Below are 17,768 nucleotides of genomic sequence, written 5' to 3'. Positions count from 1 at the left end.
ACATTTGAATTTGCAGCTTAACTTACTGCACCACAGTATCCACCTCTGACTTTTGGGAGGAAATGCAGTTGAGTTGTAAGTGCTCAATATTTTAGCAGAATAGAGTTAACATCAAAAGAGCACAACTAAAATAAAAAAAGGTTTTTTTTTTTTTCCTTTTTCTTTACAGGAGAGGGATTTTATATTACCGGGGAGTTTTTAGCTACACTCCAGAAAATGAAAGCAATATTCTAAAAAACATTATAAAAATAAGGAAAATAAAATCTCAGCATTCCTGTTCTTGATCTGGTCTTGAGTTAGACACTTTATAGTCAGTTCTTTGTCAGATTATGTTCAATCAGGGGAAGTCTGATTGTGAATCTAAGTGTTGGAAGGATCCTGCTTATACAACCCACTCCTCACCATTTTCTCTTTCTTTATACCTTCAACATGTGGATCCTTTACCCTAATGTCCAAGTCAGGGGGTCATGGCCATGGACACACTCCCTGTAGCTGATTGGAAGTTGCTTGCATTGTGAAAAAGGCCTACCTCAGATTAAGAAAAAATACAGGTTGATACATTTGAAAGCATCACATAGAAAAACTTTGAATTGATCTTACTTTGTGTGGTTCGGCTTCTGACTTTTGGGAGGAAACATCTAAATATGATGCCTAATCTAAATGTCTGATTTTATTTCAGTATATTATTAGCGCTGAAATAGTAATTAAACATTTTGGGCTATTACAGATCATTCTTCCCAGTCTTTTATAATTTTTATTGGCCCATGTTCCCAAGTGAACAGAACATAGGACTCTCTTCTTCTCAGGAGAGTTGTGCTTCTGCAGCAGCACCCCACAAAAAGGAAGCCTATGTGTAAAAATATCAGCTGTACCAATGCATCTGTCTGACATCACCACAAAGCTATTGAAAAAGCTGGTTTGGGCAGAATTACTAGGTACCCAAGAGAGTTGAGCTAAATTCAAGGTAATTAGAGCTAGCCTGAATTCCTGTATCCTTCAAAACATTGCTCAATTTCTTCTTTTGCTGAAGTATTCTCTGAGTAACATGAGTTTGCTTGTAATCACTATGACTGCAGCAGCAACTCATATCTTGCTCATCTGGGAAATACACCACTGCTTGTCTCTTATCCCTGCATAAACTCCAAGGGTCGTTTGCTAACCGCCCTTCTGATGTACATTATTCCAAGATAGTCGTCATCCTTGGGAAGGTGTAGGGCCCCTGGAGTCCTGCATGTCAACAAAAAGACCAAGAGGCGCAACCCCTGCCCCCCTCTAACCAATCTTCTCAGTCCATTCTAATCCACCCAAGACTCTTGCCTCTAATCCTGTTCCCTCTAAAGCCATCCTATCCCAGGGATCTTCCCTTTCTCCCATGATTCTCCAAGGTCTCTGAGAGCAACTGAAGGATTAATGGAAAATAGCATCTTAATGAGAATTACAGATGTTCCTCAACTTACAATGTAAATATATCCTGAAAAACCCACCATGAGCTGAACACCATCTTAAATTGAAAATGCATTCAATATGCTTAAATTTGTGGGTATCATAGCTTAGCACAGCTATTTTAAACACACTCAGGACAATTATATGAACCTACAGTTAGGTAAATGATCAAGCCAAAACTTACAGAAAAGTATTGAATATCTCAAATAACTTACTGAGTATTCAAAGTGAAAAGCAGTAGTTGAATGGGTATGCTTTTAAGTAGAATCAGAAAACCATAACGTCAACTCGTCATGACACATGTGACAGTTCTGCAGTTTCTCTTCTGAGAGCACTGTCCCAGAATTTTCTAAATAATATTTCATTCTCACCAAAGCCTTGGAGCAAAGGTCATAATAGACCCATTTCACAGATAAGAAAAGTATAGTTTTCCCAGGTCTCTGGAACAGAAGAGCTAAATTTAAAAACAGGTCCTTGTGAATAGAAACTGTGTGATCTCAGGCATCATTCCTAATTAAAGTGCACATGCTTTACAGATCTTTAAGGAACACTCTCATTTGGGACAATTAATTTTCCTGTAGTGTCCTCAACAGGACACCAAAGCAGACAGTTCCAGGAATTTGGATTTCTTCCAGATCCCTCTAACTACTTGTGAAGAACTTGACCTGTGAGCTCTCTGACCAGATTGTTCTATGTCATGTGAAAGGAAAGGCAAACAGAGGGCAAATGGTCCAGAGAGCAAGTATTCCAAAAATAAACCTCTCATTCCCTCCACGTGTTCTTCAAATATTTACCTCGTCCATTAACACTGCTGTGTCTTTCTTGCTCTTTGCATCGGAGAAAGAAGAGTTGGTGGAGTGTGCATTAAGCATTCGTTCCAGGCCTGGAAATGAAGTCATGTTCTCAGTGGGACACAGGTGAGAGTCAGTTACCCTCTCAGAGGGTAACATAAACCTGGATGTGAAGCCAGAAGGCTTCCTAGATGGTGGGAGAGGAGTTTTGGTAGGTGGTTGTGACTGGGCTTTCCATAATGAATAATGGTAAAGAAACTCACTATTCATTTACAATGCTGCTGCTTAAAGGTCTTGTGATTTTTCAACACAGGTTCTGAATTTCTTTTAGTTGAAGCATTCCAATGATCCCCACATTTCTGCAATGTTAGGTCTTCCTCATTATAGTCTCTGAATCATTAACTCTATCCTGTGTTTCCTGGCCAGTATTAGTTCACGTTGAGTTATTGTGATCCACAGAAAAACAGCTATCCAGATCAGAATCATCAATGTGGAATCATTTTTTTTTTTTTATCACTTACAATGCCTCGGGACTTCTTCATGTTCAGTCACACCTAACTTCGAAGGATAGGATTGAATTTACATATTCTGTATATTGTTTTGAAATTCAGTAAAAGGAAACAAACCAAAAACCCATACAGTTCCCGTACATAGGTTTTCAATGTTTTAAACCAAATTATCTCTCATCCCAGCCAATTTCAGAAACACAGCAAAGGCTGCATTTTAGAAGTTGGTAGTACAGTCCTTATTTAACTCTCACAAAAAGACCAATACATCATTTTACATTTCCAGATTTCTATTTTCTTCTTTTTTATTTTTCTATTTTCACACAACTGAAGATATGATCGTTTAAATGAAATGATCATTGCCTATGTCTGTAAAAGCCTATTTTCACTCTAAAAGTCTTCTGGGTGCGATACGTTCCCTAATTGTGTCATCCAAAGAGATCACTACATACCTTCTTTGTCTCTTGATGCTTTTTCAATATCTCTTTCCAGTCTTGACAATTTTGATTTTATTAAAGACTTCCGTCTCTCTTTATCCATTGCATTGTTAGGGTCTTCTTCCTTAATGAAAACAAAAACATGTTTAACAGCTTAAGGTGGAAAAGCAAAAGTTGCTAGTTCCAGTTGCACTAAAACTTTGGCTGACTGCACTTAATTTTATTTTTATGAAAGAAAAGAAATAATCTTTGGCATAACACACATTGTTCTGCTATAGATATAATATAGAAAACATCTCCTTTCTCACATCTTCTAAGCACATGGTCGCACACTTTCTCTAACAGATCTTTAATAGATCAAATTATTCTTGGAGGATGGGTCTGATTATAGTTATTTCAGTTTCTTGATAATTTATTGGCTAAATAGCTATTGCTCCCCATTTATCTTTTTTCAAGTTAGAATCCTTTCTTGTTTCAAATATAATACCACATATGTGCCCTGGGGTAGAACTGCCTCAAAAGTAAAACAATTTTATTTTATATTGGATTGGTTATTGCAAACATGTGAGCTAAAACACATGCTCTGTTCACAATGGGTTTATAACTTACTTAGATCTTGAAGTGTCACATTAAGGAGAACTTTAAACAAGGCCACACACATCTATAAACAGTGCAGACTCGAAGAGCAGGGACAGATGGTCTCACCTTCAAGGAGGCAAAAGGCTTCAGCAGGACTTACAGACAAGTAAAGAAATAAAAGGCCCTTTTGGCAGGAGAAATGGTAGAAGCAAAAGACTGAGGGAGGACCATGGGATTTATCAGGGATAATGAATAGATCGGTGCTTTAGCAATACCAAAGGAAAAATAGTTGTCTCATGGGTATAGGGCTGAAGCACAATTTTATGATATCAGCTGCAAGAACCTATTAATGATATCTGAGTTTTCATGGGTATTGATTGTATCAAGGGTTAAATGAAAGGAATATAATTAGGATGATGGGGTTTTAAGGTGGCCCAACATGAGTGTGGTACAGGGAATGAAGCACTTGGAGAAAAGGGGAAATGATAATGCAGGAAGGATGTGGAGAAGGCCAGCTTCTCGGATAAGGAGCAAGGAAAATGAAGATCCTCAGGACTCATAGAGATAATACTCAGATCTGCCTGAGGAGAAGGAAGTGTGAGCAGCTGGAGTGGGAAACAGCCTCTGCACTGTAAATATAGCTGAAACTATTCTACATAGTATTGTTCACTGTGCACGGTAGAAGTCGCCCTGTAGTCTTTTTATGTGCAATTCTTACCACTGCTCTTTGTGGGTCATTTAAATTTCTCCATGTTACCTGTGACATAGAGAAATAAAAGATGGCCTGAGTTGAAAGAGCTTGGGAGTGTGTGTTTCTGAACCTCAGCCCTGGGACATTGACCCCAAGGTCTCTACCATGCCTTCACACGTCTGTCTACAGCTGAGTGATGCTCAGTGCAAAGATGCATCTTCCCATGTTGGAGGAATGCAAGACACCTTAGCTCCTGTGCCAACCCAAGACTTCACTGGGTTGGTGTGGGGACTCCTAACGTTTAAACAAGTATTTCCAGACTTGGATTACCTCTGGATCAACTGGAGAATGGAGTAAACTATTATGGTTTAACTTTATTTAATTCATCCTTCCTTTCTGAAGATTTGTTAGGAAGGTCAATACTAGAGGAGGCATGTAAAACATAGACATAAACTTTTGAACTTGACATTTACAGTAACCTTATAAATGTTCTCAGATTGCACACAAATTTTTGCACTTAGATTATTCACCTATCATGCCTGATCCTTGTAAATTTTGTAACATTGAAACAAGCCAGTAAATGCTTATTGCCCATGACTATAAACAAGGTGTGGTGCTTTGCTCCAAATATATGAAGGCAATTCTGTTCATTTCTTTAGAAACACAGTCCTTTCTCTTAAGTTCTAATGTAGTGATGCTTCATAGAAGCCAGAATTTCCCTCTGAGCATTTTAATTAAAGAAAAATTGTTGTGGCTGCTTGTGTCATTTCAATAGAACCAGGAAGAATGACCCTTATTTTTTTACCTGCTTAATTAATAGAGGCAATTTCACTATTTCTTGAAGAAAATGGTAGATACATTTTAATCACACATTTTCCTTTTTCAGGGCTCACCCACCCGCTTTGGGAGAGGGACAACAGGTACCAGGTTTTCTGGTATTCTTTGCATTTCCATCTCTGATAAGCAGAACTAAGGTTCTGCTTTGAACAGGTGCTTCTTTTGTTAATACATTTTGCCCTTGCCAGGCTGAGAAAAAAAGACTTAGTTTAAGGAATAATTTGGGGTCCAGGGTGAAGGCTTAGAGGCTAAATCCTTGCCTTGTATGTACTGCGATCACTTATGCTCACCAATTCATGTCCTAGATGCTTCACTTCCTATCGAGCTCCTTGCTTATGGCCTGGGAGAACAGTCATAAGAGTGGCCCAAAGCCTTAGAACCCTACTACCCACTGTGGGAGACCCAGAAGAAGCTTCTGGCCCCTGGCTTTGGATCAGCTCAGCTCTGGTCATTGCAGCCATTTGGGGAGATAAGCAGTGGATGGAATATTGTTCTCTCTGTCTCTCCTTCCCTGTGTAAATCTGTCTTTCCAATAAAAATAAGTCCTTAACAGAAAGAAAGGGAAAAAAAGATACAGTTTGTCCTTTGCTGCTGTCTGGAGACTGGGGAAGGAGAAAGTTGATTATGATTCACTGTTGTGCCCAATCAAACCAGCTTCCTCTCCTCCCCTCATTATTTGTTCACAAGCATAAGGCTTCACTTGGACTTTCAGTCCCATGGGTGGATGGTTCTACATGTTACAGAGGATTGTGACCCCCTTCCTTTCCCACCCCAATCAACTTCCTGGAAATCTGAATTAGGTGAAGTAGAGGGCTCAGGTGAAGACCTCTAGGGAATTCCTTCTACATTTTGGTAATTAGTGAGTGGCCCTTACATTAGAACACTAACAACATATCTGGCTCTGATCAGGAACACTCAGTGGGTTTTTTTTTTTAAGATTTATTTAATCTTATTGTAAAGTCAGATATACAGAGAGGAGGAGAGACAGAGAGGAAAACCTTCCACCTGTTGAATCACTCCCCAAGCAGCTACCATGGCTGGAGTTGAGCTGATTTGAAGCCAGGAGCCAGGAGCCTCTTCTAGGTCTCCCAATTAGGTGCAGGGTTCCCAAGTCTTTGGGCCATTCTTGATTGCTTTCCCAGGCCAAAAGCAGGGAGCTGGATGGGAAACGGAGCCACCAGTATTAGAATCGGTTCCCATATGGGATCCTGCTGCATGCAAGGCAAGGACTTTAGCCGCTAGTCTATCGTGCTGGGCCCACACTCAGTGGTTTTCACCGAGGAAGTTCATTCTGTTAGAAAGCTACCTAAATACTCTCAAAACAAGACCCAACCAATTTGGTCCAAATTTACCATGAGAAGGGAGCATGAGAAATGCAAATTCTTATGCCAGTGCAATTCACCTTTGCACAATCCCCAAGTGCTTACTGACTTGCTGCAGACAAGTGGATGAGACATCACCTTAGCTTGTAAGAGACTGTGATACCTAGTTGACCACATGTCCCTGTTGGAGCACCCATTCCAGGAAAAGCAGATTGCCATGCTGTGAGACAGGGTGAGACCCACATAGAAGGATATATTGCCTCCAGTCAACAAATAGTGAGGGCAAAAAGCCTGGCAGTCAGGTAAGTGAAGTTGAAAATGGATTCTCTAACATAAAGGCTTTGAGATACACAACGTATCAGCTGAAACCTTTTCTGTAACTTTGGGCATGACTTAGAGATATCCAGCTACCTTGTGTCTAGATTCCAGACCTACAGGCACTAAAAGATAATACATGTTTTAAGACTCTTAGGTTTTGAGATAATTCAATGAATTGCAATGTGTGTTGACAATGGCTACGGACGCCATACATATATATATATATATATATATGTATATATATATATATATATATATATATATATTTAAGATTTTATTGTTATTAAAAAGCAGGATATACAGAGAGGAGGAGAGACAGAGAGGAAGATCTTCCATCCGATGTTTCACTCCCCAAGTGAGCCGCAATGGGCCGGTGCGCGGCGAACCGATGCTGGGAACCAGAAACCTCTTCCAGGTCTCCCACGCGGGTGCAGGGTCCCAAAGCTTTGGGCCATCCTCGACTGCTTTCCCAGTGGAGCTGCCGGGATCAGAACCGGCGCCCATATGGGATCCCGGTGTGTTCAAGGAGAGGACTTTAGCCGCTAGGCCATGCCGCCGGGCCTGCCATATGTTTTTAAAAGAATTATTTATAGATAAGGATACATGTCTGCCTGGCATTACCCTTCTAGAAGGTGAATTTATCTGCCAAAGTTCTTGTTTTAGAAGCTCAATCACCACTGCAACTGGGCTAAAGGGTGGGTGTAAGAGGTGTTAGGTGATTAAATCTAATGGCTTAATGTTAATGCAGGAGTGGCTTCACCATCACAAGAGTGGATTTGCTATAGAGTTTGGCCCTCTTTCATCCTCTTTCACCATGCGAAGGCCCTTCACCTGATACAACCCCCTGGGACTTGGACATCACAGCCTATAGCACCACAAGCAAGCAACCTCCATTCTTTGCGACTACCTAGCCTGGTATTCTGCGATAACAACACCAAACGGACTAAGACAAAGGCTGAATACCAAGATTCTTTCCAAAACTCCCTCCCTTCCTGAGAACATCCATTATTTCCATTGCCCAGTTTATATGGCCTTGGGAAAAAAAATCAACATTTTCAATTTTCAAAACAAGATATTTTCATTGCAGTTGCTTTTATTTTCTTTCAAATGTGTCCCTCAATGCAAGATTAAGAGCCATGAAGTTAACTTCATGCTGTTCCATACTTACAAAGTAATCAATCAGTAGCAGCTCAGATTTGTGTTCTGTTGATGTTGCAGTTTCTTCCATTAGAGCCTGGATGTCTTTCTCAATATCAACCTTGCTGATGGCACAGTGAATCTGTGTGTGGCACTAAAATGCCAAGGAAAGCACAAGAAATTGCAGGGGAACAATATCTCCTGTCAGTTCTTACCAAAAAAATTATAAGCAATGGGGGAAGTCTTCACTACTCACTGCAGTCAGTGTTTGGCCAAAACTAGAAATATGTTGGCTGTACTGATTTAGGTTATTGCATAAAAGTTGGATTCTTTCCTTCTCCAGCTCCAGGATGCTCTGGAAAGGATGGAAAATGAGGCAAGATCAGCCAGTTGTTAGGCAAAACTGATGGCATCCATAAAACACTGACACGTGTGAAAAAAGCCTGAACAAACGGCCGAGATTGGACTCTTAATTCCATCCCAGCTGCATTGCAGGAGAGAAACCTGGTTTCATGTCCACTTTGTTATCCTCCTTCAAAAAGCATACGCTCATAAACTTACCTCAGGCACTTTTGCCCCAAAAGGCATTAGGTACAAACCAAGGTTACCTGATGTTCACAAAAGAGGGCAAGAAAGGGAGGAAAGGGGACATCTGAAAAGCATTTGTGAGACTTAGAGAAGGAGTAAAACCCAGGCAGATAGCTTGAAAATGTATTTAGAATTGGTTCTTGCACTTTTAAGGTATTCCGTTTATCTCTGCAGGGACAACAATGATGTGACCCACATTCTGTGTTTAAGGAGACTAGTTGGTAAGGATAGAATCCTAAGGTCTGATCAATTCACAATCTTGACCTAAAATTAAGTCTGAAAGGTGGGCAGAGTCCACCATTAGATGGTGGGAACCTCATCTCCCATTTTGTGTGGGATGATGAGTAGGGAAGTGAGGAGTATTGCATTTGCTTTATTAGCTTTATTTTAGAACAAGTTGGTCACCAGTCTTGCCACTGACCGAGCTTTGATAGAAGTGGCAGGTGTCCAAGGCAAACCATCTTCCTGCTGCCATTCATTCTTTTGTCCAGAGAAGACCAGGTTGGGTGCTTCTAACCAGGATACCACATCAGCATTCCCATCACATCAAGGGGAGAACATTCAGAAAACATGGAGGCTTTCATGACGAGGGCTCCAGAAAAACTGCTGGACAACATTACCAAAGAGAGGTGAGGGAATGGTTCTATCCTAAAGCCTTTGGTGGGGTGAGGGAAGTGGGGCAGAGTGACACAGGTAGTTGGGGTCCTGTTGCCACATCCTGACACTCCTGATTCATCTGCAGAGTTCCACTGGCTTCCAGATTGGATGAGCCTCATCCATGTCCCTGTATGGTTGTTTCATCCATGATAGATAATCATTGAAAGTTGAAAGTGCTGTTTGTGCTTTTATATGACAGTAGAATGTATACAGCATAAAATAAATGTGTAAATAAAAGCTCAGAATAGGTTGTAAATATATCTTTAAAATATACTATGTTATCTCACGTTATTGTGCAACCATAACATCATGTATCTTCTGAACATTCTTCATCTTGCAAAACTGAAACTTTACACCCATGAACTAATAACTGTATATTTTCTTTCTCACTTTACATCTGACAGCTACCATTCTGTTTTCTACTTTATGAATTTGTCTACTCTAAGTACGTTAAGTAAGAGGACTCATATATTTGTCCTTTGTGTCTGGATATTACATTAGCATAATATTCATCATTGTGAAAGTTTCTACCAGATTTTCCTCTTTTTTTTTGAGGTTGAACCATTTCCCATATTTAGTATGTGCATGTCCCATTTTCCTATTTTAACACTGCTTTTACATGGAAGCATGAATGCCTCAGGCAGCAACTGTGACCATTGATGTCCATCACATGCAGATTGAGATTTTATGCTAAGTGTCCTAATACTTGGATTGGAAGCCTGGAGCTGTGCCTCCTTGGGAGCCAAATGCCTTTGTTTCTGCTGCCAGTTCCTTGAGCCTTTCTCCACAACCACCGGCACCAGCCATTTGAATGGAGTCAGTGGTTCGCGCCTCAAGCAGGACAATTTTCCAAATGTTCTTACCCTATAGAAAATACCTAGAAATCAGCTGTTCTAGTTTAGCGCTTATGAGTAAAGGACAGGGGAGAAAATGAAAGTGAAGTGTGAGAAAACATTGTGCTGACCCAGGATCATCAATCTGAGGCTAGAATAACTAGTATCCCTTAATGGAGATGATAATGTGTAACCGATTTTAATTACATTTCAAAGAAATCATTAAAATGATCTATGTTTTCTCAGCAAAGAGACTGAAATACATTCCACTGTGCAAAGGAGAAATCCATATCTCATTTAATGAAGTGATGTTTTCTTTTTCTTTCTTTTTTTTTTTTTTTGTATCTTAGGAGGTTTATTCCAGCGGGGCAGGAACAGGGTGGAGGTGGAAGAGGAAGGGGAGGAGGGGAAGGGAGGCTGGAAGACGAAGAGGGGGAGAGCAAAGAAAAGAGAATGAAGTGATGTTTCCTATGATCTTTTTATATAAAATGGGCAATAGAGAAGGAAGGACCATAGACTGCCCTCTTGTGGCTCGTTCACAGCACCGCCAGAGAGTTTCCAGGAAATAGCAGGTTGAAGCCTGTCTGGGCCTCAGGCACCATGACAGTTCACACTTTTCATTTGTTCTGGCCTGTAGGCTAACACTAGAAGAGGAGCTTGGAAGGAATTCCTTTTCATTTAAGTTGCTTTCGTAAAAGAGAAAAAATACTCTCTTTCTGAAAACTTCAGAATGTGTAGGAATCACCTAATATCATTCAGAGATTTTGATTTTCCAGGTGGAGAGAGTCACTCGGGTATTTGAATGTTAACAAGCCTGCTAGATGCTTTGGGACATCACCCCACAACTGCAAAGCTCCACAAAGACATAAGTTAAAAAATCATCTATAATTTCGAAGATGAACAGCATTAATACTCTGCTGTATGTCAGACTAGTTATGAGGGTATGTATGATTTGAACTTACAGTTATGTCAAGTTAACTTAGCTTTGATATCATGTTCTTCTTTCCTGTTAACCTAACAGTTTCCCCCATTATTAGTTTCTGAAACACCACGAAGAGGTCAATATTCACTCATTAAGCCTTTCCTTTTTAAGTCAGGTGTGTGAGTTGTTTCCTCCCATTTACCTTCAAGGTATTTTCAACAAAAATATGTGTCTTGCTTTCCCACTACTTTGTCAACAGGCACCTCAGGAGAAAATGCACTATCATTCTACAACACCTTGTACGTACAGTTGTTCACCATAGTCTGACACTTTGCTCAGGGAGGGACCACACACAAACATGAATTTCAATTTTTTGCACTAAAATCAATCTTTTTAATTAATTAATTAATTGAAAGGTAGAGAATCAGAGAGAAGGGGGGAGACAAAGAGGCCGCCCATAGCTGGTTCCCCTACCAGATGCCTGTAACAATCATGGCTGAGCCACACCAAAATTAAGAGCTAGGAACTAGGTCCAAGTCTCCCACATGGGCGGCAGGGGTCCAACTATTTGAGTTAACACCTGCTACTCCCAGGATGTGTGTTAGCAAGAAGCTGGAATTGAGAACTGAGGCAGGACTTGAACCCAGAAACTCTGCTAGGAGGATCTCAACTACTATATCAAAACCTGCCCCAACAAATGGGTCTCTTAGTTTTATTTTCTGTGAGCTTTTTGAAATGCCTGCATAGACTGTGGTCCCATAATGTTAAAACAGAAACTATACTGACATTGCAGTATTCACAAGGTCATAGTGCAATGTGTTAGTGACATGTTTGTGCTAATGCTGGTGCCAACCAACCAACCTACGGCACTGCCAGTGATATAGCACACACACTTAAGTACAGTATGTAGCACTTGATAGTGGTAATAGATGATTGTATTGCTGTTTATGTTTTATTATACTACATATTTTATTGCTATTTCATAATGTACTGCTCTACAAAATCATGTTTGCTATAAAACAATCTGCCATAGTATGCTAGCAGCAATCTTATATGTCTCTTGTTTACTACATCTCTTCAATGTATCAAGGTGCCATGTTGATGGGCTGGCACTGTGGCAGAGCAAGTAAAGCTGCTTTCTATAGTACCGGCATCCTGTACTGGTGCTGGTTTATGTCTCGGCTGCTCCAATTCCAATCCAGCTTCCTGCAAATATGCATGGGAAAGCATCAGAGGATGTCCCAAGTGCTTGAGCCCCCTGCATCCACATGGGAGACCAGGATGAAGCTCCTGGCTCCTGCCTTCAGATTGGTCTAGCTCCAAATATAATGACCATTTGGGAAGGTAAATTTCTGTCTGTCTGTCTAACTCTGTCTTTAAAATAAATTAAAATAAATAAATCTTAAAAAAATAAAGATACCATCTTGAGAGATTGGCTCTTACCATTAACATCAACAGTTAAGTGTAGGGACTGGCATGATGGCTTAACTGCCTAGTCCTCTGCCTGCAGCACCAGTAAGCCATATGGGCACTGATTCATGTCCTGACTGCTCTGCTCCCCATCCAGCTTCCTGCTTGTGGTCTGGGAAGACAGAGGAGGATGGTCCAAATCCTTGAGATTCTGTACCCATATGGGAGACCCAGAAGAACTTCTCAACTTCTAATGGGCTCAGCTTCGCCCATAACAGCCACTTAAGGAAATGAACCAGCAGGTGGAAGACCGTTTTTTCTGTAAATCTCTCTTTTTCTCTGTAAATCTATCTCTGTCTCTCCTTTTGTCTGTAAATCCTTGCTTCCAGTAAAAATAGATACATATATTTTTAAAAGAGTTAAGTGAAAGTATACTCCCTGATGTTCCCATGATGATGAAATCACCTGACTTTTTATTTCTCTGAACTTATCTCCATGGTTAGGCACCGCATGATATGTTTACCATCTGTCTGCATCCAAAGTAGTGCCACTAAAGATTCAGCTTTAGAAAACCTGGGAAAACAGTTATTCCAATTATTTTCTGTGGATCAGATGAGGGACACTGGTTGAAAATGGAAGATTTACTTAGTAAACACAGGAAAGATGCAGAATTCATAGAGTTATATGTAAGACAATGATCTGCTGGCATGTACAAGTCAAAAAGCTACAAAGTCAAGGCATCATTACTGGGTTGAGGGTGACTTGATACAGGCTGTCTCAAGTTAGGTCTAATGTACCTGGGCTGGTACTCAGCAGGCAAAAGAAAGCTCACAGGATGGTGGCTGAGAGGATTGCATCAACTCGAAAGAGGAGAAAGTAAAATACTGGTGACTTCTAGCATGGTAGCAACAAAAATCCAGGAAATAAGAGAAGTCAGAGGAAATCTGTTTTCATTTAAGGAGATTTTAATTTTGAGTAGATACTCCAATTGACTTTAACTTTAATATATTTTTAAAAGATTTACTATTTTAACTTGAAAGGCAGATTTTTACAGAGAGAGTAAGAGAGACAGAGAAGTATCTTCTACCTGCTGGTTCACTCCCCAAATGACTGCAATGGCCAGAGCTGAGCCAATCTGAAATCAGGATTCAGGAGCTTCCTCCAGGTCTATAAGTGGATTCCAAGGCTGTGGGCCATCCTCCACTACTTTTCCAGGCCATAAGTATGGAGCTGGATGGCAAGTGGATCAATCAGGACACAAATTGGCACTTATATTGAATGTCAATGCCTTAGGCAGAGGATTGGCCAGCATGCTGGCCCTAATTCTGGCACACATGCACGCGCGCATGCGCGTGCGCACACACACACGTATGTATAATGTACAAGTATGTATTTATTTTAAAAACTTAATTCTTCAACGTTATTAAAGCTGAAGTGGAAGGAAGTCTCTTGAAGTGTTGAAGAATGAATGTCTTGTCACCTTTGAGAAAATATTGTAAGGAAAAATCATTTATGTGACGCTTCAATGTAAACATTGAGACCGGTAAGATAATAAGTGAAAGGCAAAGTTGTAAGAAGACCTGCCTGGAGAAAAGGAGACCAAGAAGAAGAAAACGTGTATCTGCAGCTTACCTGGTAGCAGTTTTCTAGTGTGTTTTCCCATTTCAGTCTGGTAGAATATCCTGCCATGTTCTTTTGGTAGTAATTTTCGTCTTCCTTTTGCAACTTCTCAGTTGATTTTTTCAGTTTTTGGAGGAGCTAAATCAAGACATTATTATTATGCACTCATTAAAACATATATGAAATCTCTTTGGAATTCTATGGGAAGAATTATGTGTGACCCAATGGTATGCCTCTTATTTGTCAGCTGAAGTCATAAAGAGTAAATACAGATGACAAAACTAGAGGTTATTTTTTCCCAGGAAAAAAACCAAGTGCCTTTCAGTGTGATTGCTTAAGGAAATAAACCACTTAAATGTGGAGCAATTTGTCCACATTCACCAAATCAAGAAGACAGCCAAATAACTGTGTATTTGAGAACTGACAATGCAGGTTAAGAATCTCCAAATCAAGACAGCCATCCACCACAAGACTGGCAAATTTTACAGACCTCTGGGCTTCCTAGAGATGTCTGGAGTCATATAACTTTTAGAACTAAGTTTTAGAACATGTCTGGCTATCATCCTGTCAGACCATCCCAAAGTTAGCAGCGGAGCTTTGGAATCAGATTTCCAGGAGTACAGCCAAAGTTCTGGCTACAGGCAAGTGAGTTAATCCTCATGAGCCACAGTTTTCATCTTTGTGATGGGCAGATTCACTGGTTGTCTTGAGGATTCAAGCTGGCCGTGCATCTAAGGCACGTGGCCCGAATCTATTGTATCAAAGGTTAGCAAGTATATTGTTGCTAGTGAAAGGCCCCAGTATTTATTGTTGGTCATGACCAGCCTCACAGGGGGTTTCTGTTACCCTACTCTTCGTTCCCGTGATCTGCTTTTATACAAGAAGCCTCTCCTTTCTAGGCACCAAGATTGGCTTTTTAATTCTTACATCATCTCAATTCAAAGTTATATAAAACTCCCTGGATCACAGTTACTACAATTGGTGAGCAAACTGCCCAGACAAGTACTTTCACATCTCTGAGATGAGCAAGTTGCATTGCATGAATGATGCTCACACGTCAGCATCTCTAGCAATGACTTGAGATGCTTGTCAAACTGCACATCTCGAAGCCTCCCGTATAGCAACACTGACTGACTATCCCTGCCATAGGATTAAGAACTCTGAATTTTTACACTCTCCTCGGGTAATCTTTATATGAATGGTCTTTGAAACATACTTTAGGGATGTTCAAGGAATCCCTGTCTTAAACATTTTAGGAGTTTCAATGACAAGGACAAAAGCTTTTTAAAAACGAATCACTTTTATGTTTAAGGACTTTTTGGCTAGTGATACAATAATGAACACTCATCCAAAATGCTGAAAGTTGATGCGACTCACTTTATTACTACAACTGTTATGCTAGCTGTTCAGCTTTGTCTCAGCTCTGACATATGACCTCCACAGAACACATTTGGTTTTGTAGATCAAGTTCCATGAACCACAGCCCTCTACCGAAACATGAGCTTGGGAATTTTATCTGGGTAGCAACACAATGAGTGGGCTTGACGAGTGCCATGGTTATACTGTGCCAAGTCATCATCCCACATCTCCAGAGCTGAGAGCTTCTTGAGCTTTAAATCACCACTCATATTCCTCAGCTGCAGGACAGAGCCATGGATTAGAGGCTCCTGCATGGCCAATTTTCACAAATAGTCCTAAAGAGAAAGAAACAAGGAATGCAGATGCCTGTGTTCTCATTGAAGAAGTCTCCACTGCCGAAATTGCCCAAGGCTGAATTCTTTTCTTTTCCTTTCCCTCCCCTCACCACACCCATTTCATCCATTTGTTCCACATACTTTTACTCAGTGCCTATTGTACATCATGGGCAAGGCTTTGGAGACAGCCACACAGACCACTATATCCTGTGTGCTAGATTCCAGGATGGCACAGGTAGTTAAGTGCCACTGGGGCACTCAGGAAACACTTAAACTGTGTTTTGACCTTAGTGATATTTAAGCCATGACTTGGAACATTGTAAATTATTTAAAAGTCCCCACACGAATAAATCTAAAATGAAATTAGGAATTGTTGAGGCAAAAAAGTACGATTTGATAGAAAAATCTAACCAATCAACAAGCCAATGGTGATAAGATTCAGGCACACAGTTTGGGAAGAAGACTGTAAGATATGAGGCTGAAGTAATGTGTGTGAATCAAGTCAGGGAGGCTACAAAGTTATGTAAAGGAGTTGGTCCTTTATTCTGGCGTTCCTGAGAAGCCTTTGAAGGCTTGCAATGGAATATGACATAATCAGATACAAGTTTCAGTAAAGCCAGGTTGTGTTTGTGCATGGGAAATACATGGGATGGGCAACCCTGACAGCAGAGACCTATTTGTTCATTACAACAATTCAGGTCAAAGATGAGTGATGAGAGAAACAGAAGGAGAAAAAAAGGTTCAAGAAATATTTGACTTCAGAATGACATTTGGGAGAATAGAATGGGTGATGATATTCAAAGACATGAAGAATAGAGGAATAGGGAATATCTTTGGTAGAGGGAAGTGACAGGTCTCATTTTGGATAGTGATTTGAGCTGTCAGAAAGCAGTTTAAAGACTGATAGAGGCTGGAGTTCTCCAGGTAGGTGTTGGCATGGATTTGGCAGTTGCAGCCTTGAGAGTATATCTATTGAGTATCTATTATTTGTGGAGAATCTAGTATTGAGCACTACTTTTGGCATTGGAGGTAATGATGGTGAATAAAACTAGGAAAGGTCCAGGAGAGAAATCTTCAGATGCAGGAATCCAAAAAGGTCAGGCAAAACAGGAAATGTTCATAAAGGAGGCTAAGATAAAACTCCCAGAAAGATGGGAGAAAAACCAAAAAACCAAGCTAAGCTAAAGCAAGAGCTTCTAAAAGATGGAAATAAACAGTGCTTTAGGATTTGAAGTTCAACAAGGTCAGAACTGGAAAGCACTTACTGGCTTGGCAGGCAGGGACACTGTGTGGGATTGTGGGGAAGCACACTGGAATGGTTTATAGTGTGAAGAGGAGACACACACACAAAAAAAAGGTAGAGGAAGAGTGTAGATAACCCTTTTAATAAATCTTAGTGTAAATAGAAGAGAGGATAATATCTGGAGAGGAACTGGAACAGCAACAGGCAAAGTTGTGTTTCTGATGCTTGCCCCTGTTTTCCCAAGACGGGGGTGTGAGGGAATGAATACTTGTGCCCACACCTACGATTTCATCTGATGAACTCTACCCCTCAATGTGATGATGTTAGGAAGGCAGGGGGTGGTCAGCTCAGGAGAGCAGAACCCCCATGGATGAGATTAATATCCTTATAGTAGGAATCCCATAGAACTTTCACTTTTTCTGCCTTGGGAGAGTACACCCAGGAAGCTGCACCCTGGGAGGGCACCCTGACAGCTTCTGTCTCCAGGACAGTGAAGACTAAATGTCCGTTTTTTGAAAGATGTATTATTTTTGTTGGGAACAACAGAGAGAGAGAGAGAGAGAGAGAGAGAGAGAGAGAGAGAGAGAGAGAGAGAGAGAAAATTTCTTCTGGTTCACTCACCAAATGAGTGAAACAGCCAAGGCTGGACCAAGCCAGAGCAAGGAGTCAGACATTCCACTCAGCATTCTGACATGGGTACCAGGGGCCCAGGTTCTTGGGCCGTGTTCCCATGCTTTCTC

General features: G+C 40.6%; 2 protein-coding genes across 2 annotated transcripts in view; one reads left to right on the top strand and one right to left on the bottom strand.

The window, feature by feature from the left end:
* The window catches only part of NOSTRIN (nitric oxide synthase trafficking), a 57,020-nt gene that overhangs the window by 7,329 nt on the left and 31,923 nt on the right, over window positions 1-17,768 (bottom strand). The window contains exons 8-12 of the mRNA XM_004577321.3: window positions 14,104-14,229; window positions 8,318-8,416; window positions 8,093-8,215; window positions 3,193-3,301; window positions 2,238-2,326 (exon numbers count right to left, since the gene is read on the bottom strand). Of these exons, the coding sequence (XP_004577378.2) occupies window positions 2,238-2,326; window positions 3,193-3,301; window positions 8,093-8,215; window positions 8,318-8,416; window positions 14,104-14,229 (546 nt within the window). The remainder of the gene's footprint in view (window positions 1-2,237; window positions 2,327-3,192; window positions 3,302-8,092; window positions 8,216-8,317; window positions 8,417-14,103; window positions 14,230-17,768) is intronic.
* The window catches only part of SPC25 (SPC25 component of NDC80 kinetochore complex), a 71,485-nt gene that overhangs the window by 42,620 nt on the left and 11,097 nt on the right, over window positions 1-17,768 (top strand). The window lies entirely within an intron of this gene.

This window comes from Ochotona princeps, chromosome 5 (assembly GCF_030435755.1).
Source record: "Ochotona princeps isolate mOchPri1 chromosome 5, mOchPri1.hap1, whole genome shotgun sequence".
NCBI classification, from domain to species: Eukaryota; Metazoa; Chordata; class Mammalia; order Lagomorpha; family Ochotonidae; genus Ochotona; species Ochotona princeps.
Note: the sequence above shows the minus strand (reverse complement) of the source record. Positions and strands in the feature narration are given on the sequence as shown.